Source organism: Leuciscus leuciscus (assembly GCF_965113295.1).
Source record: "Leuciscus leuciscus genome assembly, chromosome: 8".
NCBI classification, from domain to species: Eukaryota; Metazoa; Chordata; class Actinopteri; order Cypriniformes; family Leuciscidae; genus Leuciscus; species Leuciscus leuciscus.
In genome coordinates this window covers 14,528,332-14,553,807 of record NC_138732.1, presented here as the reverse complement: position 1 = coordinate 14,553,807, position 25,476 = coordinate 14,528,332, and the positions used below count along the sequence as shown (strand labels likewise).

The following is a 25,476-nucleotide window of genomic DNA, read 5'->3' as shown; positions in this document are numbered from 1 at the left end:
GCTCGGTAAACTGGTCACAGACACGAAGATGTAGCCTACCTTTAATTTCACCAAGCTGATTGCTCACTAAAAAGAACAGTCATCATGCTTTCAGGCCATTTCAAGTTTTTGCATCACGATCCTCTCACCTGACTTTCCCCATTCATTCTCAATTAACCCCCATCAAACCCACCCCACGCTTTAGGGGGTCTGTTAAAACTCACTGGGCTCAGGGGAGGCAAGAGAGAGGTGGTGTCCTGCTGTAACTTTACCTGCGAAGTGTCGCTGTTGGACAGTGTTACTTTAGAAAAACAAGCGATTTATACATGTTTTGATGTCACATTTTGTAATGCATTGCTTTATTTTTGTAATATGGATTATTTTCTCATTCAAATTTCTAAATGTCTCCCTTGCCTCCTCGGAGGAAACGCCCCTTCCATTAAATCATATCTCTGTGGAAGCCCCCTCTTGTTGCAGCTGCAAGATGCAATTTCCAAATAATGTGAAATTACACTGCAAATGTGAGAAAATAAAGCTGCAAAATGAACGCAAAATGTCTATAATATTACAAAAGAGACAACAAAACCACGATAACAACAAAGCTGCAATAAAGGGAACATATTTATTTCTTTATTTCACATTGTCTATGTATCTGTTTTATTTCTACATAGCTCAGCTGGAGGCCCCTGACAGTCTGGGGCCCGTTGGTCCAATCCACAATACCGCATCCGTTAAACGAACAAAAGGGACCAAACATGAAAGCCTTCATTATTTTACAAATAGATGCACATGAAAATCGTACGCAGTATAACCCAAAAAACTAGTCTAGCCGTGTAGCTCAGTCTGTTCACCTATCTGCACGAGCTCCGACCAGGTAGGGCTTCGGAGGAAGGAGAGCGTGGCTTGTAACCAGTGCACGCGGCAACGGAGCCTGGTCACCTGTGGGAACGCAGCCGGCTTTAGGACCCAGCGTGCGCGATTTTCCTCTCCAGCTGCTGCGGCGATGAGGGAAGATCGCGAGGAGAAACCCAAAATTCACAGTGTTAAATCCTCCACTGAATCATACTATCGGACGGTAACGGAAACAACAGGCACAGACACTTCCTCTTGCATTTGGATGAATACGTCAAGTTCAGATTCATAGGAAAACAGTTTGGGGCCGTTAAGGTAAGGCGGCGCGATTCCATGCGATTAATAACAAAGGCGCTATACTGGCGAGCGAGGGGGCATTAAAGGGGGCATTGCACAACGCAATGGAGGGCGACAGTCAACTCTCTAAACTTTGCACTTGTACATGAGTGCATCAAAGTCCTAACATCCTGTCATGACGAGATCTAACTATCTGAAACGGTTGGATGTATTAATACAGTGCAAAGACAACATGCGGCAACATTTGCAAATATATGGATAATGTTATGTCCTAAACTGACCGCACGCGATCACAAGAGCCAATGTCATTACGTGCGTTACGGCCTAGGAAAGTGATGCATCGCGCAAAATTTCACGGTGCAATAAGTTTGGATATCGTTTGCATCCCCTCAACCTGTCCACTTCATGTGCTCTCTTCCACCCTTGCGACATTAGGCTACCTCAGTCATCATGCAGTGGAGCATACACCGGTCAGACACCTCAGTTTGCACTGTTGCACGGCCTTTCTGTTGTCATTTCCCGTGCAAGTTCTTTTTAATTGTATTTTGAAACTAAGTTGTAAATGTTGCCTAAGCGGTGACGCTCATTTGCAGCCACCCCAGGCCTGTTTAAAGCAGATAATGGTGGCGATTTGACACTATCAAGTCAAACTTTCCAGAATCTCCTTTTACAGTTAACGTAATAATGTGTCAGCCTTCATGATGATAGATAGATAGATAGATAGATAGATAGATAGATAGATAGATAGATAGATAGATGGGTTCACGTGTAGAGGAGCATGTGGCACGTTCGTCTTGTTTGTGATATTTTAGCTTTTAATAATGCAGTTAGTCCTCGTTGCAGTGACTGTCTGTCTGATATGATTGTTTTACTCGTATGTTGCAGTCACAGTTAATACCCTGTATTTTTACGGCAGCATCAGTGTAAGAGCCTTGAGAAGACGTGATGCTCTCAGCGCAGTCTATACGGGGTCAGTTTGCATCGGAGCAGTTATGACAAAAATAGGTCACCGACTCAAAGATGTTAAATTTCTGTTTAGCTGTTTTTCAGGAGGGACAAAACGGGATATTTGTGTGATAGGCTATTGCATATCGTCCGATGATGATGATGCAGTGCCATTTTTCTGTCGGAATAAAAGCCTAATCATCAAAATATATAAGCGTCCCCTAACTTATAAGAATACACAATGCTGTCAGTGTGTAATGCTGCTCTGCTACGTAAGACTTCATCTGAAGAAATGGCTGAATGGGACAGGGACAGTGACACTGATTTGGTCTTGAGATATTATACAGTGGTTGCTGAGCAGGATGTCTAAATGGTCATTGTGAGTTACAGAAGATCAGGCTAAAACAGAAAAAAAGTTGTACCACAAATAATGAAGACTCTTAGACAGTGATGCTTCAACCTGTTGGAGAGATGTTATTGTTTTCGTTTGGTGGTAGATAAGGTCAAATTGTGGTATATATACTGGTGTTTGCAAGGTTCATGATGTTGGTGCATTAAAATAAAGTGAATATTGTGAATAAGCGATTGTGCGAATGATGTTGAATATAGCAGGCTGTTAGGATGTAATAAAGAGTGTTTGGCTGACATGTTTACAATGCACAGTGTCTGAGGCTGAAAAGTAAGGGTTGCTTCGCTTGTTAAACCTGAGATCAAAGAAGCCATGCAGCAAATGTCTACTGGACAGCTGATGGACCTGATTTAGCTATCATCATGCCCATTGTCTTGTCTTGATAAGGAAGATAACCCTAGATTGTTTGTGTCTCTGCTGAAAAAGTGACTGATTATTTCAAGATAAGCATGACAGGCAGAAAAAAAAATCATTCACCCAATTAAAAAAATATGGCGAGAACAGACTTTATAGACCCACAGGAGAATTGTATGTTTGTATTATTTAGTTATCATCATATTCTTACAGGAAAACAAATATGACCAGTTTTCTTGTTTCCAAACACTTCATAAAACATGAATTATTAAAGAATGGCATAATAATGCGATTTTTGTTGTTGAATTCCTCCTGTTTGAATGTCAAAATAGATAGCCATTGTAATGAGCTGCACCAAATCTAATGATGATGATTTTTGTATGGTCTCCAGGTCTTGTTTGCATTAAATACTCAAACAAAAAATACTTCACTGTTTGATCTTATAAGTGATATGATTTTGCCTTCAAATGAGGGAAATTGCTCAGCTACTGAATGGATTTGCAGATGTTTCAATAAAAATAGCAATATATTTTGTTCAGCAGCAACTGAAGAGTAGGCTAAGTAATAGTCCAGCACAGTTGAAACATAAAGTGAAGCTCCAGAGATATTTTGCAACAGCTGATGCTATTTGTCACCTGGCAAAAACTAAAAAAAACAAACAACTAAAATGTTAAGGTCAGTGGTGGGCTTTTTTAGAAGTTAAGAAGGGTAAATCCACCTGAGGATCCCAGTTTTAATTCTTTAAGCATGATTCCTGTTCACCTAAAATAGATTTGGTTAGGCCTCATGATGGTGTTTTAATTGAACTTGCGTGTAAAAGCTCTTCATGTATTGCGCAGCATGTAAAAAAAAAAAAAAAGGTTTCTCGTTGGCTACTGAGAAGAATCTGTTTCATTTAGGTTGAAAATATAAATAAACACATCAGTGTGGATCTTCATGTGCCTCTACTATTGATTCCCTGGGTGTCCGGTAGTAGACATCAGTCTCGTGGCTCTACTGGAATAGTTCGAGACCCAGGAGGGTTTTTATTAATTCCGCTGCAATGTTTGTCTCAACTCTTTTTGTGACGGCCCACGTGTGCGAATCTGAAAACGAGATTATACAAACATGCACGTGCTACTCCGCGACCCTCGCGTGTTGCGTCCGAGAGCAACGGTTTAATTGAGAGAGAGGGTGTATTTTCACTTTGTTACTCGGGTATGGTTTGCAGTTTAGCGCACCGTTGCGATCCCCTTTCCCCTTGAGCGGCTGGATTCTCGCGGTGCATGCTGGGACCTGCAGTCCTCGCTCCTCCCTTCTCAGGGCGAACGCGGTCAGGGCGTGGATGTCGGAGCACTACAACTCCCACACGAGCTCGGCTCCATCTGCCCCTCTCTCTCTCCCACCAGACCAGAGACAGAGAGATACGGTACGAACCCCCCCGGACTTTCAGAACCGAAAAACGTCGAGATTAGTGAACTGCGAGAGACAAGAACGGAAGACCGGATTAAAGCCCTTATCTTGATGCGCAAACATCTTCCAAATGTCGGTCAAACGGGTTGGTGCACGTTTGTACAATCTGACATCGTTATTTGGCTCGCTAATTGCCTTTTGGAATTATTCAGGGTTGTATAGACGAAGGAGTCGGTTCTGGGGCTGTGGCATGTCATAACACTTTGATTGTTGAAGCTGCTTCGCTATGGAAACATTTCATGTCGTACGGTGGCAGAGTAATGCAGACCGAGTTGTTAGAGGGGAGACTTCGCTGCGCAGGGATCTGAAAATCGCTCCTTCAGTTTCGTACACCTTGCTCCGTACTAAATAACGCTCTCCCCGCGTGTCACGCAGCACAAGTGACGATAATAATAAGGAGCGAATGGAAAACTCGGTGACCCTATTAGTTTCCAAACACTCTTTCGAGGGCAATGTGGAGAGAGACAGCCAAAGTACGATGTTTCCCCGTGAAGGATATATCATCCAACCTAAATGTGCGCGTGACATTTCTCTGCCCGTGTATTTTTTGTCGAGTTCTAATTCAGACGTCATAGCTCGGCTCGCGCTTAGCGAAAAACCAACGGTCACTTTATAGTTTGACAGGATTCGGCCAGTACGAACGTCGGTGAGTTGGGCTACAACATTGTGGCCACACGAACTGTGTAGGCTTTCGATTCTCTATCCGAAGGAAACGTCTTTTTCGACTAATCCCAGCTCGCGGGACCAACATTTTGTTGTTTATGTGTTTAAACAGCGGCGTTATTTATCACTGACTCCCATTTCAGCACGCGAGGCGCTTCGTGTCACCTGAGAGTCTCTTGTATTGTGTGATACGGTTTTTTAGTAGCTCCACTAGAACGAGCGAGTGGGTTGGCCAGAGAAACAAACATTTTGGTCTGTTTTAGGACGATGCTCTGTCCTAATATTTAGCTGGCTGTGGATACGTGACATTGGCTGATCATCGACTGCTTTCCTGCATCATCCTTTGTGCATCTATAAGCTCCGGGCTGCGGAGCTCCGACGGACTGACCGGGAGACCGCGAGTGTGCTGAGCTCCAGTCTAGAGAGGAGAGGCGATGCTTATTTCCTCGTCTCCGTTTATCATTGAGCTGGTAACCCCATTCAAAAGAACGAGGGCTAAAGAAAACACGGGCTCCCGCTCCCACTGATCCTGTGTTTTCAATAATTGAGATGCCTCGAGATGAAAAATGTCTCAACGAAAATGATCGGTTCTATCTTTAGCAGATATAATCTCGCATATAACACATCATAAACTTTCCAATTATCAGACTTTTGCTAAAGGCCTATACGGCTTGGTTATGCCATACATGCACTTTAAGTGTACCGACATCAGTTGGATCTAATTTTAAGGCAGAAAGATAAGCAGTTCATATTTTAAGACAGCTGTCACTTGTATCGTCAAGGTGGTGCTGCTGCTGCGCTCACCTGCATTCTGATGCGAGTTTACGGTGTTCATATTGTTTGCATATGAGACTCGGGTGTTTAGATTTGGTTATTTGTGGTGGTTATGTATGTCGTTTGATCTTCCTAAGTAATATCCAGTCTTATTCATGTATTATTATTTTTTTCAGTTAAGAACATAACCTTGAGAGATAGATTTGGATGATTTCGTCTTGAATGCAACAAGGTGTAACTTCATTTCGAGCTCAGAACAATCGGTTTGATTACCACCTGCATGGAAATACAAAAAAGACATTTTAAAATAGATATTTCTTGGCGAACATAGTCATTACAATGAGTAAAAGTCATGGACATTTCTATAGTGAGTTTAAAGTTTTTTTTTCATTTTATGCTCTGCTCTAAATTGCATTGCATTTATATTTAGTAAAACCAGAATTTACCGTTTTGTTAGAGACAAATAATTATGATCATTTGAAAAGCTGTTATGTGACACAGAAATCGAAATCTACCACCACAGTTTTCAAAATTATTTAAAAATCCCTATTCACTAATTATGCATAATTGAAAAGGTTACTGAACTGACTTTGTCAAAAAGTGTGGGAACTCTATATTGATTTGAACTGTTGGGCTCTGACAGGAGTTTTGCAAGGCCCTACACACAGCACTGTTAGAATTAGATTAAATCACAGCTTGACCACCTCATTATAAGTAAACATTTTAGTAATGCACACTCTGTGACTGGACATGAGTTGCTTCGCCTTTATCTAATGCCTGTAAAGAGTAAAGCGCCCGTGTTAGGCACAGCATCACATTAATGGTTGCTCTGTTCTATCTGATGTTGTCTTGATCTACTGCAGTTTGTCTCACTGAGGTAATCAGGCAGTAAAACCTGCATCAACTATTGCATGGCCCTGCATCCTTTATCCTCAACCCCTGGCATTTGTGGCCTGTCGTGCACTCAACCATTCCCCTCCATTGAGCTGTGTGAGGGTTTGGGATCTGATCAGTAGGGTGCTCTGCTTCTTTAAAAAGGGGGGAATTAGAGGATGCAGATTTTGACCACATGCAATGTGGGTTAAGAGGATGTTGTTGCAGTAAAAACTGTCCCTTCAGCTGCGGGAGTTGAGGTTTTTACTCTTCTCTGTTTCAACTGAGTTTTTGGTGTTTATGCACTCTTGTGTACTTGAAATTGATTTGCTCACAATCTCAGAGAGAGTCATGGGTCAAACTCTGTGTTTTTCATCTCATAATTTCATCTCCTATGACCATGCATTTGCAAACTTAAAATAAAAAATGTAAATCGCTGGTATACAGTTCAGAGATCATTGCATTCTTTTCAAATCCATTATTTTAATCTGAATGCTTTTAAGTTTAATATCTATTCCTACTCAAGCCGTGGTCTTAAGGAAATTGTGACATCTTGACTAAGGAAACCTCTGTTACTCACAGGAAGTTTCCAGCCTGTCTCATATCACTGACTGTAACAAGAGAAGTGACGTTGTGGCCTCATGGTTAGAGTGTCATTTTTGTCAGATTACAGGGAAAAAGATTTAAAACATTAAAGCTATCGCCTAATCCATGTCCATCTTTTGTTAAAATTCTAGAAGTGTTAGTGTTTATTTAGTAATTGTGAGCGGAGTTGCTTGCTTTGATTTTATTTCTGACAAATGAAAAGGATGACTAGAAATATTTCTTATCTCTCAAAATAATTTGAAAGTTCTTGACAGTAATGTGCATGAAACATGTAGTTCTGCACTACTAATAGGGTGTAACAAGTTGTAAGAATGTTAGGGGAAAGTGTAACCAACTAAACCATTTTTAATGAATGTGCTAACAAGATTTTAGTTGCCTCTTAGTTCAAATCCCTGTTTCCAATGTGTATTGTAGAGAGTGCTGTGATCTATATTTTACATTTGCTTTAGTTAATGAGGTCTGAGTTGACCTTGGCTGAACTACACAACATTTATCCTCTGCAATCAGTTATAGGTATATTAAAAAATGAATGAAGTGGAAATGAGTGAAAAATTAACAGTATGGCTTAGCTATACTTTTTCTGTTTGATGAAGCAAACAGATTTGTTATGACAAATATTAACTTTCATCATTTGAAAGGGTCAGAATGTTGTCCAATCGCAGATTATTGACTGATCGTGATCAATGAATGATTTATCTTTATTTTAAAAAGATTGTAGGCTATTAACGTTAAACAATTAAATTATCAAATTTTTATGTTCCAAATTGTAACTTTTCATTTGAATTTTACATACTCAATTTGTGCACTTTTTAAAGCTGTTTTTTAAATTTTTTTTTTTATGATCTAATTCTACTACAGAACTGCAAGCTACCCAGAGGTGAATCCCATAAAGAATCACTTGTCCACACACACTGAGTAATGTGTTGAGAAAACGCCTATGCAGGTAACATATATTTAATTGTTATAGTCTCCCCTCTTGTCTCTTTCGTGTTTTTTAAATTTTTTTAATTTTTTTTACTTTCCCCCTAAGTCAAACTTTCTTCCCTGTTTCTTTGCTCAGGTGGATCCCTCACCAATGAATGTAGGGGATGGAGGGACGGTGAGCAGAGAGAGCAGTGCCCCTACCCACGTGTCTGAGAGCATGGTGGGGAATCCACAGCAGACACTGCCTCTTGAACTTAGAGGTGACATACCTCAAAGTCAGCGGAACAAGCTGAGGGTGACCACAGACTGTAAAACGCCAGACGTCTGCTCAGAATCCAGCAATTCAAATCATTGTCCCCAAGTTCAACCCCACAGCAATGTGTTTAGCACTGATCCCGTGAGCACACCGTTGCCTGATCGGACTGAGGTTTCCAAAGGCAAGGTTGACAGTGCTGGTATCTACTCGACTCATCAGTGGCCTTGTGGTAAAAAGGTCACCACAGAGGACCCTGGGAACTCTGTTCATTCTAGTCTAAACCTAAACAAGAAGACTAACGCACCAGCACCCACCCAGCCTGTGATAAGCGTTCCTTTAGGGTTCCAGTGCTCCACACTGTTTAAACCCGGCCAGCCTGTTGCTTTCCTTCCCCCTTCCAATTTTTCTTCTCCTCTCTGTAAGATCACACTGCCACCAGGGTTAGGTCAGATTGCAGCACTGCGAGAAGCTACTGCTAGCCAGTTTCAAAAGGACTGCCCAGCGCAAAGCTCTTGTTCGAGCACGACACCTATGCTTAAAACATACCCGTATCACTTTTCTGTTGGGAGAGGACCCGGTGCTGAGAAGAAGCCTCAGACTTCATTATCCAAAGTCAGGTGTGACTCTTTGTCCAAGGGCTTTCAAGGTGGATCTGAGCATAAAGCCACAATGTCTTCTGTAGCAGCCCCAGCTCTAGCCCTTCCAGTACAGCAAGCCACACAGGGCTCGGCTCCACAAACCCATTATACCATTTCTCCCACTGCTGCCATCTGCTGCAGCCCAGCTCTGGCAAATATCACCACTCAAAGTCGGCTGCTTAGCCTTGTAGAAAAAGGTTCGACGTACCGAGGTGCTGAAAAGACCTCTTTAACGTATCTGAAACCAAAAACTCTGTCCACTCCAGAGGAGCATAATGTTTCCTGCCCCGTTGAGTCAAGGGATGTGCCCCTTGATCTGTCTGCAAAGTCCAAGCGACAAAAAAACATTAAAGATACCCAGAACCACCCATCATTGGCCACGGAACAGCATTCTGCCGACTCTCATCAGAAAAACGTTGCTGGTTCTAAAAAAGTTAATTCAGCTTCTTTTGGGTCATCCAGTACATATGACACCCATAGAAATGGTGCAACACAAAAATCATCTTCAAAACTAACTAATCACCATGCTTTGGAACCCAACGCATCCTGGGCCAAAGCCTCATCTCCTGGTTCCTTAAACAATCTCCCTGGTACATATGTTGGAGTGGCAAGCCCCATTCTAGCATCTACATTACGTAGCAAAGATGGAAAAAGTGCTGCTTTTGTTGAAGATTTTCAGACATTTGCTAAACAGGAAACCATCTCCATCATTGACCAAGGAGAACAGCCGGTTTGTACAGAGAGGAAAGCACCATTTGCTGTTAATAAGGATAAGCATAATAAGGGAGGCAAGCTCTCGACAGGTACTCAACAAGGTTTTTTATCCACCCAATTATCTACTACAGCAAATTCACAGCCCCACCGGAAGTCTGGTGGTGGAAAAGAAGGGACCCTGTTTACACCTCCAGTTAAATCCTTGTGGCAACCACCTTGTGTTCTTTCCCAAGGATCATCTCTGCAGAAGAGGCCAAGTCAGACTCAGGCCCCAAAGACTAAGAGCACCCTTGGTTGTGAGAGAGCCCTGTTCCATAACTCCCATTTAAGCCCAACTAAAGTAGAGGATGAAAACTGGGAGAAGGCCAAATCCCCCCTGTCCAACCTGGAGTCGATAGTGAAGCAGAAAACTCTTGAGACCACTGCACTTACTGGTGAGAACTACTGTAATCTGTCTTGTGTGGGATCCAAGAGGCCTGAGGTAGCCAGCGTGCAGAACAGGTGTCAGGACTCCACGTTGCAGCAGACTCTTACAACTGGTTCTCCTCCATTTAGGGCCATAGAAGAACAGGTCAACAAGTCAGACAGAACCTCTCCACAAACAGAAGCTACAGCAGCTCTGAACAGACCGGAGATCACAACCGCTCCTGTGACCAAGGATAAGGGACGAGAAAAAAAGGCAAAAGAGACAGAAAATCTAGTGTCTGATGGTAGACAAAAAAATAAATCTAGTTCCTCTAGTAAAAGGACTGCTACCAGTTTTAAAAGGAAATTGTCTCAACAGTTAGAGGATGAGACGACAAAAGAGGAGAAAGCATCAGAGAGGAAGGCTTCTTCTAATGTTAAGGTTGAAGGAAAAGCCTTTTCCCTCCTTCAGAGCCAGACTGTAGAAGCAGAAGGAGAGGCAAAAATTAATGGAGCCAAAGAGGAGATACCTTCCAAAGGCAAAGTATCCACCACCAAACAGAAGAAGCTGAAAAAGCCTGCCAAGGAGAAGACACCTTCTGAAGCGCAAAAAAAGACTATTACAGTAACTAAAAAGCAAAAAGATAAAGACAGACCATCAGTCAAGCAAGGCCCCTACCATAAAAAGGTAAGATTTATTTTACTCTGAACATTTAGTGGTTCATTTTTTATTATAGCTAGTGTGTGTAATATATCTCCAACAATTGCATAAGCCATGACTGATTACGTTAAAATTTTCCTTAAAGGGATAGTTCACTCAATTTTTAATTCTGTCATATGTCAGAATTTACTCACCCTCTTAGCCTCTATGAATTTCTTTCTTCTGCTGAACACAAATGAAGATATTTTGAAGTATGTCTGTATCCAAACAGTTGATGTTCCCCATTGACTTCCATAGGATTTTTTCCCCATACTATGGAAGTCAATGGGCCTATTAACTGTTTGGTTGCCCATATCCTTTTGTGTATGAAATTCATGCAGGTTTGGAACAACATGAGGGTGAGTGACCAGATTTTCATCTTTGGGTGAACCATCCCCTTAATTCAGTCTAAGGGTAAAATCTGATATCACAGCATAAGTGATTTTGTCTCAAGAAAAGTATATGACAAAATAATCATTTCTGCTTGACATTCAGCCAAGAATGGTTTAAAAACACGTGATAACGTCTGTTTATCATCCAGTAAATTAAATACTTGAAAAATGTGCTTTATCTCATTTGATTATTTTCTCATTTTATTTGGACCTTGATGGAAAAGATGCAAACTGTGTCAATGAAAAACAACTTTAATTAACATTTGAGTTCAAAACAAAAGACTCAAATGGTAACACTAATATTAAAGTGATTGTTTTGATTCAAAATTATGATTGGATGAGCCACATTCTGTCTGTATATATTATATCATCATGCTCCTCAGACCCCATGCAGGATAGGAAAAATCTATATAATTTTCAAAGAAATTAAATTTTTGATTAATCTCATTCATTGTATTAACATTTTTGTTTTATCTTTGCATTGAAATGTAGAGAATATAAGTAAATTTGAAATTGTTAAAATAATAAAGTTTGATATAATGCAACATTTACTTTCAGCCCTTGGTCAAAAAACGTTTAGTCAACTCTCCTTTAGGACTGTTTTGGGTTAAAAGTAAGTTAGTCTGTATTAACAAAATCATCTTGATTTGTCAGTCAGTTTTTTTTTTAAGGCCTGTTCACATCAAGAACAACAACTATAACGATAAAGATATAGTTCTAAAAAAAATTCGAAATATAAAACAAATAGTGAAATCCACACCACAATTATATAGTTGGAATCACCAATCAAAATCCATTCTGCTTTAAGAGCACCAGCATTTAAAGTGGCAGATGACAAAACTCCAACGCATGCTTCTAACAAACAGAACTATATCGCCCGCTGGTGTGAACGCTAATATAGTTATGGTTATTGTAATCTTTGTAGTTATTGTTCTTGGTGTAAATGGCTTTTAGAGTTGACAAGACATCTTAGAGGATTTTAAAACAAAAATAGGAAGCTTGTGGTTTAGTTAATTATAAGAGTTTATATTAATTATTCCTTTTTTCATTTGATCTGTCTAAATTGTCCTTTTAGTACTCGGGTGTTATTCTCATCATGAGTTACAATGTAATTCCTATGGGTGTTTTTTCCCCATGTAGACAGTCTGTGGTATATGGTCACAACTGGAGTTTTAGTAAGCAATTTTATCATACATTGTTAAAGTTTTGTGGTTATACTTTCTTTTGAATCTGTGTTTTGTAATATGTGTTCTGATACAATTAGGGGTGTAACACATCATAATATATCGTGTCACAATATAGGCCTATCGCAATACAAAAATGCAACAATATGTATCGTGGATGGTAACAATATTGATTGTGTATAGTTCACAAGCATAATCATCTAAAATAATTCTATATGTTTTTTGAATTTTTTTTTAAAACAATATTTTTCCTCAATCAAAACCAGGGTATCAATCCAAATCAGGTTTCCCCCAAAATTTAGACCTACACAATTCAGCTAGATCACAGACATTTTTTGGGGAATTCTGGAGGGAAATTAAAATAGTTCTCGTGAGATTATTGCGGGAGTAGCCTAGTGACGTGTGTTCTGCTGGGCAAATGAGCTGCATGTGTCTAAGCCCTGTGAAAGCGCTTGGTGAGAGATGATAGCATTACCATTATGAGCCAGTGATAGGTTTAGACAATTAAATTTTAAATTTTTGCTTTGTTTAAATAGCCATTTATCTAAATGACAAATATGCATGTGTTATTGACAGACGAAATGCTTTATGATTTTTTTTAAACCATTGTGTTGTACTTTATCAGAAGAAAGATGCATTGCCTGGAGTTGGAAAAAATGTGCTGAAAGATGGAATAGGCGCAGCCCCCAAAGTAGGGGGAAAGACTCGCAAAGGGAAAATCTGTCCAGCTAATATGGAACACTCGGACTCAAACAAAATAGGTACTGACCCAAATCGTAGTTAAAGGGTAGTTCACCCATGGGGCACCTTGTCATCATTTACTCACTCTTATGTCTTTCCATACCTAGGCCTATCTTCTGTATTAAAAGAAAATTATATTTTTAAGCAGGTCTTTTTCTTACAGTGATGTGTCATAGCTGTTGAGTGACAGAAGAGATCAAAAAAAGAAGGAAAAAAAGCACAATAAGAGTCATTAAGGTGAACTCTAATTTGAGAATAAATTGTTCAGCCCGATTTGTGAGCTAGATCAACTAGATCATTGACAAGAACCAGCTCAAAAGAACGATTAATGCACTGATCAAGTTCTACTTTCTAACTCAATGATCGGCTTCATAAGATCTGGAATACAGTCACCAACTAGTGTAAAAATTGGTGTGTTTTGTTTTTTGTATTGTCATTTTTTTAAAGCTTAACAAAAGCTGTAGTCACTGTAAACATATATGGAAAAGACCTGTGTAAAAGATTCCACCACAATATAACAACATAGGTTTGAAATGAAAAGAGTGAGTAAGAATGACTGAATAAAAATTTTGGGGTGATTTAAGATGTTTTTGATGCAACAACATCAAAACATGTTTTGGATGATTTAAGATGCAAGATGTTTTTGCTTTTTTGTCATATTTAAGACAGTGGGATGGTTTTTCAGATACCAAAGTATTTCTCATGGATAATTGTGAATTGTCACCAGGGTTTATCGCCGATTCAGAGAGCAGTCCATGCAGAAGTCCTCAGGTTGACAGAGATTCGGGCTCTTTCAGCAGTCCGGGCTGGCCTAGTAAGGAATCAGACTCCCAGGAGGAGGCCTCTCCACGGCTGAGGCGAGGGCGCAGACGGACTGATGAAGCGTTGCTCCGAGACTGGAGCTTCGCTACTCCACCTACTCCTCCCCCTCTCGATCCCCCCTCTACACCACCCCCTACTGTACCAGTCCGCCGGCCGCGCGGCAGGCCTCGAATCAATCCGCTGCCTGAGGAGGTGGATGCGGACAAGGACAGGCCCACTGAGGGTGGAGACACCTCTTCAATAAAGAAAAGGAAACGCTGCAAGAATCGTAAATATCAGAACGGGGAATACATCACAGAGAAGGATAAGGTGGCAGATGGAGAGGAGGAGAAGCTGGGCGTGGAAAATGGTAAGGCCACCATTGAGTAAAGATGTCTGAGGCTTGATGAACATTTTGCTGAGAACGTCATTCTGTAATTTCCCTGCCTGGTCTTGATATTTAGTCCATGGGCTGTAGTTGAGGGTAGCATAATTAAAATGTCAAATAAATTTTCCGTTGGGGAGCAATATCTAGCATGATTCAAACTTTCAAAAAAACCTTTTAGTTACAATTATTGACTGTTATTGAATGTGAAGATGTTCGTGAATTTCACGTACTGGAAATAAGATCGGTGTTGCTATTACTAAAATAGGAGTGTCCAATCATGTCTGAATGTGGGTGTTACCAAAGGTCTGTATGTCAGTGAATTACAAATTTACCTGACCTCCTCAGGAAAATAATTGTCCTGTTTGAATAGGGTTGAGGTAGGCATGTTTTGGTTATTTAGCAGAAGTCTATTTTTGATAATTGCTTATTATTGAAAGCAATTTATTTAAAGTTCCCATAAAATCAAAATGGACCATTCTTGTTTTTTATGAAATATTGGAATGTTTTAGAACATCCTTTTCCCTTGCACATCCACATTTTTTCATTCATGTGCCCACATAATATTTAATAAATATACCGCCCACTTCCCCTTACAACGACATCTCTGCTCTGATGATGTGTTCACCAGCACGAGGGCGGGACAAAAACCTCTCCTCTCCAGCAACCTGTCACTCACATGAGATCTCAGCAATAGCAAATGACAACGATCCAATCAATTCCCGATGGACAAAATCAAGTCCCACCCTGGCTTTTTTTACTCATTCGAGAAGCCGGTTCACTCGGATATATGTCACAATATGGATAGACTTTATGTTTAAGAATGATGTAATAAAAAGTTTGGTGCTGAAATGTCAGTCTATGCCATTGCAGATGAGAAGGTGGGTGTGTACCCTTGTCTCAGTGCCACGCTGACCAGCGAAGTGCCCAGTCCAGACATCAGCCCTAGGCGGACCCAATTCACACGTTCTGGCTTGGCACGACCTCAAGAGAGTCCTCCCGCCACACATCCTAATGACAAACCCTCAGGGAAGAGGAAGTTCAAAAGTAAACACTTATGTGACACAGACGAGCAGAAAAAGGTTAGCCTGAAGCATCTTATCAAACTTTAAAGCATTTTTAAACTAGAGCAATTAAACTGAAAATTGTGATATCAAGTTTGTTTTTTTTTCATTGCAAAGGTATATACCTATTTTCAATTAGTCTTATGCTGCCCCCTAGTGGCATTTTGAGTCACTAAAGCACTTTCCTACAACAGCTGTTTTTATTGGGACCATGTAACAATTGCCCTCCCCACAATGTCACATCCCTCATGCATGACTCTCTTTGTCTTTATGTCTTTGTTTCAGCTCAAGACTAAGAAAGGCAGCTTGGGCAAACGCACAGGGCCCCTCATGCCAGATGAGGACAGTCCAGCCGCCAAGAAAACCCCAACTCTTTCTTATACTTCTTCCAAGCAGTCAAACTCTCCACTCTCTGGTAAAAAAGGATTAGCTGGGAAAACAGGAATCCCTGAATCTACTCCAAGCCGTCCAGTGCCTCCAGAAGTCCGTCGATTGATTGTGAATAAGAATGCAGGAGAGACGCTGTTACAGAGAGCTGCTAGATTAGGTTACCAGGTAAAGCAACCCTTTTGGTTGTTAGCTGACATTGTAATGTTAATTATTAAATATATTCATATTTATTGTAAATTACAGAAAAGTTCTATTCATTAAAAAAGTTAATCCAGTGTGATTTAATTCATTATATTAAATTCATAATAACAAAATTTATATTGACTTTTTTTTTTTGAGCCGAACCCTTTAACCTAAATTCTTTACCTTAAATACCCCTTGATATTTTAAGTTAATATTTCAGTAATTTAACAACATATTTGCACCTTGACTGTTCGCTGATGTTGGTTAATTGTCACGAATGTCATACAGGTAAACACATTTACCTTTTTAGTAATTGTTTTATTTTGATTGTTTTTATTTTTAAATGTTTATTTTAATTGATCTTTTCATCAGTTCATAAACCCCTTGCAGGTCCCTCACAAATCACAGTTTTGGAAACACTTATGTAAATAATTTGCTTAACAGCCCTAAAAATATGAATGTTGGATCAATTGCTTATTATTTATATAAATGTTTATTTTCAGGATGTGGTTTTATATTGCTTGGAAAAGGATGTGCGAGAGGTGAACCGGCGTGACAATGCGGGATACACGGCACTGCATGAGGCCTGTGCACGTGGCTGGACGCACATTGTACAGGTGCTGCTGAAGCACGGCGCAGATGTTAACTGCAGCGCACAGGACGGGACGCGGTGAGCAGCAGGTTACAGTCAGGATATGATAGGATGATACAGATAGATTCAGCGCTTTATTTATTACTTGAAATATTCATTAAAAGTACCTAATGCCACTGAAAGGCACCAAATTCAGTTCAGCCCTGTTAAACCGCTTTGGGCTACTTCTTTTTTAATTGTGTAATGACAGTTTTGAGCTAGGTAGCTAATGGGCCATGTTAGATTTGGGAGATTTATTTTTAGAATCATACTCTACAAACTAAGATTATATTTGTCCACCCACAGATACAATGTGTCCAACAAACTGTGTCCAATTACCATACTGTATGAAACTATGCTTCCTCCTACCACTTCCTATAAGAGTTTTGCCATGTCCGAGTTTGCTTTTCCATGCTTTTTTCATCATTGCAGCCCATCTGCAGTAACAATAAGCGTAATTTTAGATAGGGAATTCAGTATATTATGTACTGACACGTCTTTCAAACCTTTGTAGCCCAATTCATGATGCTGTAGCAGCTGATAATCTGGCAGCAGTCTGGATGCTGTTAAATCATGGAGCAGATCCCACACTGGCAACCTACTCTGGTCAGACCGCAGTTAAACTAGCCCAGAGTCCCGGGATGAAAACATTCCTCAAAGGTAAAACCCCTTAATTTTCAAACATTTTTGCATAATAATCTCTAAAGTCCTTCTGGAACATTGATTAGATGTCTTTGTGGTTGTTTATCCACAGAGTACTTCTCTGATTTAGAGGGACGAGCAGACCAAGATCCTAGTCTACACTGGGATTTCTACAGTAGCTCTGTATTTGGTAAGAAATTAAAGTTAAATACACTACCATTCAAAAGTTTGGGGTTAGTAAGTAAAAAAAAAAAAAGAAAGAAAGAAATTAGTACTTTTATTCAGCAACTTAGATTGTTAGAAAAATGTTCTGTTGCAAATAAATGCATTTCTTTTGAACATTCTGTTCAAGAACCTGAAATGTTTTTTTATCATGGTTTCCACAAAAATAGTAATCAGCATTGTTTACAACATAAGAAAAGATTCTTGAGCACCATATCATGTTAATATGATTCCTGAAGGAATCAATGATGTGGAAAATACAGCTTTGCATCACAGGAATAAATAGTTTTAAAATATAAAACATTAAACTGTATTTTTTGTGTTATGTTTACTGTATTTGTGATCAAATAAATGCAGCCTTGGTGAGCATGAGAGACTTCTTTCAAAAACAATTTAAAAATCTTTTTTAATTAAATTGTATTTTTGTATGGTAATGTGTAGTGGATTTAAAGTCAGAGACCACCCGTGAAATTTTCATTTTTGTGATTTAAATTGCAAAAAAAAAATTTTGTTTCCATCAGCAGCATAAAAATGTAAGTAAAGTTTATTTGAAACATGAACATCAGTTTGGTTCAGTATTGGCTTTAACTGGCATCGCTCTGATGATTTGAGAATAGAAGCAAGAAAATCTGACCTATTTTGTTCAATGTCCAACAATAGTTTTGATTAGTAACTATGAATAATGCAGCATATTAAATATTTCTTATTCACATTACATAATACCAAGAAAAAATTAATAAATGTAATTTAGTGTTTCAATTTTGGATCCCAGATTTTAATATGGTCTCAGACATCATTGTATTTAATTTTTTAATAATCTTTACTCCAAATCACTCAATAATGGTGGTGTACCAAGTAAGCACAATCGATTGTCCAAGCGTCCCCTAATTCAAGCTGGAAGTGATCCAAGGATTCAGTGACATAGCTGCCCACTTGAGGGTAGCAGAAGCACTGTAAACACGCTGTGGTGAGGTCTTGTAACTAGAGGTTGACTTCTGTCTCTATTTGTTTGTAAACTTATACAGAGACCGAAAAGGAACCTTGCTGGGACTTCCTGTTGTCTCAGCCTGAGGAAGAAGGCGGGGACAGCTTGAGCGAGCAGGTGAAGGAGAGAGACGCTGACACTGACTGTCTTCTGTTCGAGTTTTCCTCCGAGCCCCTCCTACCCTGCTACCATGTCCAAGTATCACTAACGCAGGGGTAAGTGGCAGCGGAATTTTTATTTTTTTAAACATGATCATGACAACACCTAATCTGTTTGTTTCCTCTCCACAGTTTTTGTAACTGGTTCTTGCTGGCAGACGTGCTGAAGCGGCTAAAGATGTCGGCACGCATTTTCCGGGCTCGATACCCTCAGTTCGAGGTGGCCAGCATCGCTCAGGCAGAGCTGTGGAAGCAGATCTCCGTCAGTCAAACGTGCAGCGCTTCGGACGAGCTCCAGCCGGGCGACGATGAAGACGGAGAGGAGACGGTGGAGCTGGTGCGCTGCGTGCCAGAGTTACAGGGGCTGCTAGGCTCCACCATACAGATCCTTCAAGATGATGAGGACGACAATTCAGAGGTCAACACCAGACCCTGCAGTCGATAGCGACTCCTGCCCTACAGCGAGGTGCCGTCCGCAGTCATGCGAGGTCCATTGCAACCGATGGCCTGTTACCAGTACCAGCACTTTGTATGTTCAGAATCAGCCAGAAAGGTCCTATTTCCTCACAGACACTCTTCTCACAGACGCCCTGAGCAATGAAAGGGGCCCTAGGGAGCGACTTTTCCATGCCCTCACCCCAGGGAGAAAGGCTGGGGACGGACTCCACTGGGAAGCAACTTTCAGGTTCCTTCTGTAGGGTTTTGTTTTTTCAGTATTCAATAATTTTTTTTTTTTTTTTTTTTTAAATAAACCTATATGTATAAGTAAATATATATGTATATCTTGACATCAGGGTGAACGCAACTGGTTGTAACTTATCATTAACATGTTTTTATGTTCGCTCATTATTGACTGTCCTTTAGAAGGAGTGGTAATCCAAGTCTTTTTTTATCTTGGTAAACTAAATGTGTGTTGCTAAGAGGCTTACGTCAAGCTAACAGCGGCAGGAATGCCTTTGGGCCAGATGGTTCCTGTGTAAACCATCGAGCCTCTCTCGGCTCCAAGAAGCCCCCTAACCTACAGCATATGTTCCTCATCCCCGGCCCTCTTTACCTCAGCACCACTGCAGCTCTGCCAGGATCAATACACCTTCTCTTTATTTCGTTTGTGTCGTAACAGGCACGGGATTGTGTTCCTGTGACATCGCTTCGTTTTTGCTTTGGAAATCGGCAGGTTGATGAGCTGTTGGTTTTATCCACTGGTTTAATTCTTTTAAGATATCAGCTGATATCAACCTTGACAGTTAAGTGGTAAACAAAAAAAGAGCCTGTGGAGTGTGTTTTTTTTAAAGGTTTTTCTAGAGCTGTTTTTCTAGATTCCGTCTTGAACTGCTTTCCAGTGCTTCTGGAAGGGGTCCTCTCCAAGGTTTTCCTGGTGTACCAGATTCCAGCGTGCTTTGTGGCGCGTGGTGTGTTTTATTTACACTGATTGTTGTTTGTGCTTAATTTAATAGTCATTAATATATTTGACCTTTTTTTGTGTGTATCAGACAAATGATATATGAAAATTGCTTTGTATGGTTGGTGCTTTATTTGACAGTGTACAAATAATGATCCCTTTATCCTGAGGTTGTTTTGTTTTCCCACACTGCGAACAGTATTTTAACAGGCTAAAGTACAGTTTTATTGTACTGGTGCTAAGCTAGATTTTGTGTTGACAATCAATGAAGTTTTGTTTTGAACTGAAACCAATAAATATTTAAATGAAGAGACAGAGATGTAAAGATAGAGTTTAGTTTCACTACTTATGGAAATACCGCGAGACATGAAGAAAGTACTTGGGTTTTGATTAAAGAAGGCATATTGCTTCAGTGATCTCTGTTCAAAGAGGAGAGCTGTTTATTTGAATCTTTTTTTTTTAAGAAATCAACCAGAATAAAGCATGATTGTCAAGTCTTGCTTGTGATCTACTGTGTGTTTGTAACACCGGATATGGTGAAGTTTCCACACTTACTTATAGTAAGCCCACTGTAACGACAGCATTAAATACGTTTTTGCATTATGATTTAAGAGCAATATGATTAAAGATGACAAAGTTCAGTAATTGAATGTATTAATAAAAATCAGAAGTGATGTTCAGCTTTTTACAGTCAAATTCTGTATTAATCTATATTAATAAAAATCATTGATATAGATTTTACCCACACTGCATATTAGAAATTATGTCGCCAACCATTAAAATGCCATTTAATCATTTTGGAAAAGAAAATATCGATATAAAAATGAGCACTGTCCTCAAGGGGGCACTAGATACTAACAACATGACTTTATCTGCGCTATGATCTGAGAGGAGAATCAAAGTGCACGTTTCAAATTGAAGCAAATTATTTTGAATTGATTTTGTTTAAATCGTTTAAATTATTACATGAATATGAAAGAAGCTATTTATTTACACATTTTAACACCATATAGCCTACTACACTACGTTTTTGAGGACCGTTTCTTAAAATTAATCAATTTTATTCAGCATGGATGCATTGAATTGATCAAAAGCGATATTAAAGACAGTTGTAAGGCTCCAAAAGATTTATATTTCAAATAAAAACAGCAAATTTGTATCATTTTAATTCTCTGAATCATCACCTGAAATAAATGAATCACGGTTTCCACAAAAATAAAAGCAGCACAACTGTTTTCAACATTGAGAATAATAAGAAATGTTTCTTGAGCACCAAATCAGCATATTAGAATGATTTCTGAGGAATCGTGTTACTCTGAAGACTGGAGTAATGATGCTGAAAATTCAGCTTTGCCATCACAGGAATAAATTACATTTTAAAAGATAAGTAGAAACAGTTATTTAAAATTACAGGCTAATATTCACAATGTTTTACTGTATTTTGATTTAATAAATGCAGCCTATGTGAGCAAAAGATTTCTTAAAAAAAAAAAATAATAATAAAAAAATAAATAAAATCTGTATCAGTATAAAGTTTCCTACACATCCAATTCAAAGGTTTGGAGGGCAGTTCGCTGCGGTAAAAGGTCAGTCAAAGTAGGTGATGCTGGTTTTCGGAGGAAAGGACAATCAATTTGTTGAGAAACTAGTGGACTGTATGGGGAAAGAGACGAGACAGCATTTAGAAATGAGAGTTGTCTGCGTAGACTATGGCCTCAGGAGACCGGGTTATGCTGAGGTGAGGGAGTCAGATAATTCCTGAGTCAGGCTTTTTCTGCAGCAGGGACACGTGTTATAAAAAGTAATTAAACAATAAAACAGTCCTGCAATATACCTCTCTTACGCTATCTACGTTTTATATCCGAGAGTTAACAGATAACGCAGTCGCAGCATGCCTAAATGAATCACACAAATGAAGTCGAATGCCAAAGTTTAGCTTGATTCATTTCAAGTCAATCCTCCACAAGATAACTTCGTTCACCCACATATATTTCTCAGCCTATGAGTCGGTTAGTTTGGAATGTCTCAGTGCTTCTTTATATGCCCATGAATTAAAAAACACAGTTTAGCTAGAAAATGCTAAATAACATGCGCAACTGCGTAACTCGACTCTCAGCTGTCGGTTCGTTCGGTTGCCTGGTGCTGAATTGAAGCAGTGGGATGGAAGAGAATGCTGAGTGGCTGGGGGCCATTTATATGCAAAAGAGCGAATAGAAATTGCAGCACGGTACAGCGGTGAGGTGTGTGGGAGAGAGTCATCATGAGGAAGATGAGTTAAGGATGCCGCTGGGGACAGGCTGAGACCGAATTAAAGCAGAATGCAACGAAATGACGACATGCTTCAATTAACACCTCGACTGTATCTCTGTATCGGCGCCTCATGATGGAAAACGAAACGTCCATTCAGTCAGTCAGTCAGATTTCTTCAGAATCCTTAAGTCACTTCACGGATTTGTACTGTTCTGTAATCTTAAATAATAATAAAAAAGGTTATTTATAGGCTGCAATTTACTATTAATTAATAGGCCTATTTTGAATTATCTTGTAGTTTTAGATTTTCAGTTTTCATTTAAATTTTAATCTTTTTTTGTTTTGTTATACTTTTGTCATTTTAGTTTTTTAATTTCTATTCAGCTTCATCTTTATTTTAATTAACTTCAACTTAAAGTCGGAAGTTGTGCTGTTAGGTGTGTTCAACTTTAAGTGGTGCTTACTGCAGAGTCAAATGACGTCCAGCTCCACCTCTCTGGACGTCTAATGGGCTGGAGGGATAGAGTTGTGGGTAGGGTGTGTGGATATTCTAGCTCCACCCATTAGGCTCAAATTACATTCACTCCTCCTCGCTGGACGTCTAGACGAAAGGTCCATTCGACATCGTCTGCGGCTGGATGTAACCCATCGGGCGAAGAGCTGAAAACGGAGACGTGAAGTCGGATACTTTCTGCTTCCCATAGTGACGCTTCCGCTGTTTGCATACTTTATCACAGCTGAAGTGGAATAAATGCAATTATTATCAAATACACAGAAGTTTCAGATACATTTTCATTCAATTCTTTATGTAGGCCTACTGCTTGATACAGCATCTGTTTGTACAAGAATAAAGTTCTACATAAGCCTATACTATTCAAATAATCTACCAATCAAGTGGGGTCACGTTTTTTATCAGTTTTATTTTGATAAACATGACACAATATAACATTGTTGTGACTACATGAAAAGAGCTTTTACTGTTATAAAAACTGCAGATATGTGAGCATTAGTGGAAATGAAGGTGTCAGAATGACCACGAAACACATGTGATCGTTGTCATGCGGTGAACCCGACCAATTGTAAAACGGCTGTGTCATCAGAGCTTGTGCGGCTCTTGAGAAGCTGCGGCGGCTGAGTCAACCGTCTGCTCTCGAATCACTGGTACTTTGATGCCATACGTCACAGTCGTGCCGTCGGTGCTGTCTCAAATCAAACAAAATTTCTAGCCGGCATACGCTGCTTCAAGTCAGACACTGATGGGTCTGCGCAGCGCTGTACAAAGTCGAACAAGCCCATAGTCTTTTCTCTAAGTCATCATTGTAGTTTGCTATTGCTGTGATGTCACGTGAGAGACACGTTGTCCCGCCCTCGCGCCAGAATACTCGTCATCAGATAAGAGATGTTGCTGCAAGGGTTATTTTGATTAAAGATTAAGAAGTTACATGTTTTTTTTTTAAATGATGTGCACGGATAAATCATTTATAATAAACTACAATATTCCATTAAAAAAACTAAAAACATTTCATGGTAACTTTAAACATATAGGCTATTTATTTCAGTTAGTTGCCAAGGCAACTTTTTTCATTTTTAATTGAAGTTTTTCAAGTTTAAGTTTCTAATTTTCTCATATTTATATTTTATTTAATTTAATTTCAGCTTTATTTCAGTTACCTAAAATGATTTTTAATAGTTTTAGTAAAAAAAAAACATGCATGCAAACCTTCAGGGATTGCTTTACAAAGCAAAGCAATTATACTGGAGGTTACTACAGTTCACTGGTGTCACATAGTTATTATAAAACAGACTACCACTTTATCGTTCCAAACCTTGGCTTATTGACATGATATCAAAACCATTTAGATTAAATATGTTAGAATTAACCAAAATGACCAGTCATGTCTTTTTCTCTGTTACAAGCGCAATTGCATCATATGTGGACTCAGATTTCAGAGCCACTCCTTCACCAAACCCACAAGATCTACTACCTGTCATTGGTTGGCCCTTTTGGAGCTAAACCGTGATTGGTCTAAATCTAGGGCACGACTTGACAAGACATACTGACAGTTAAATATGCACATGCGGCCATATGGAAGTAATCGCAGTGTTAAAAATAACATAAGAAAAGGAAAAAGGTTACATCAGCCTCCCCCCCAATACAGTATTATTTATTAAAATAATAAAATAATGCACATGTCTTTGACTAAATGCATTGACTAAATATCATAAGCTAAACTCTGCTGGAGTGAGCTAATGGCAAAGTTACTCATCAGATAAACCTTGAAACTTACCAACACTAAAGTCTAAAAGTCACTTGATTACATCAGTGGTTTACCCTCCCATCTTAAATATCTGCGTACAGGGGGACAAGAAGTTTTCGTCTTTGTTCAAAGGGAGATTATGTAAGAGCTCTCTCACAAAGAGGCGGTCCTGCCAGCTTTGCTTCTCTCAAACACCACCAGGGAACTTCCCTTTTAGCATTCTGCTTTTATAGAGAAACAGAAACAGTTAGAGATGCCAGACAACCTGAGCGGGCACTGCTTACATGTTAATTAAGATACCCTTTCTCCTTACCCTGGTTAACCCAGATTCAGTTTCATCAGGGTTTACAGTATTTTAAAGCAATGCACAGATATCTATTCACTTAGGAACACTCTGTTCTTATGTAGGCTATCTTAAACAGATGTTTGTAGAGCTGACCTTGTATTAGTTTAACTCTCCAGACATGCTGAGTAATGACTGAGCAATACTGTCACTGATCAGTGCTGCTAATTCCATTCTTTATAATTATTTATAGCCTTGCTAGCATGGCTCGATAATCTCTTGCTATTCTTAAATGACTCATCTCTGCCAGGGACAAATATTCCTGGATGTTAAGTATAGAATGTCATTCAAACATCATGACATGTGGCCCTTGTGAATCAAGATCACTGATCACGCACAGATCACACACTTGAATAGTGTGACCACGTGCAAACTTTCACACTGCCAGTTCACAAGGTTTGGTGCAACACACAGGTGTTTCCTCAATTATGCTATACAAATTGCAGATTTCAAACCTAGCATCCTAGATATTAATCCTGAATCCACAATATTATTTTCATACTCTTTGCATACGTTTACAAAATTAGAGCTTGTTTGGAAATGATGCACAATAAAAATATTCTGTTCACTAGTGTATTTAACTTGAGTTTCTTTTCTTTTCTTTACA

General features: G+C 39.4%; 1 protein-coding gene and 1 long non-coding RNA gene across 6 annotated transcripts; one reads left to right on the top strand and one right to left on the bottom strand.

The window, feature by feature from the left end:
- The first annotated feature begins 790 nt into the window (after positions 1-790).
- On the top strand, positions 791-20,517 carry bcorl1 (BCL6 corepressor-like 1). 5 transcript variants are annotated; one of them, XM_082177473.1, is made up of 12 exons: positions 791-1,146; positions 8,063-8,147; positions 8,265-10,829; positions 13,043-13,178; positions 13,886-14,329; positions 15,218-15,426; positions 15,694-15,963; positions 16,485-16,651; positions 17,127-17,272; positions 17,367-17,444; positions 18,502-18,676; positions 18,752-20,517. In XM_082177473.1, the coding sequence occupies exons 2-12, from the start codon at positions 8,142-8,144 to the stop codon at positions 19,062-19,064; spliced, it is 4,509 nt and encodes a 1,502-aa protein (XP_082033599.1). In that variant the 5' UTR covers positions 791-1,146; positions 8,063-8,141; the 3' UTR covers positions 19,065-20,517. The 5 variants fall into 5 exon arrangements, with proteins under 5 accessions (XP_082033599.1, XP_082033601.1, XP_082033600.1 ...); XM_082177475.1 differs by lacking the exon at positions 791-1,146 and adding an exon at positions 1,189-4,244; XM_082177474.1 differs by lacking the exon at positions 791-1,146 and adding an exon at positions 1,189-4,360.
- On the bottom strand, positions 20,351-24,662 carry LOC309504401. The gene is made up of 2 exons (XR_014208075.1): positions 24,557-24,662; positions 20,351-23,005 (listed from the first exon to the last, which is right to left on the bottom strand). It is a non-coding gene; the product is annotated as an uncharacterized lncRNA (long non-coding RNA).
- Between the last annotated feature and the right edge of the window lie 814 nt (positions 24,663-25,476).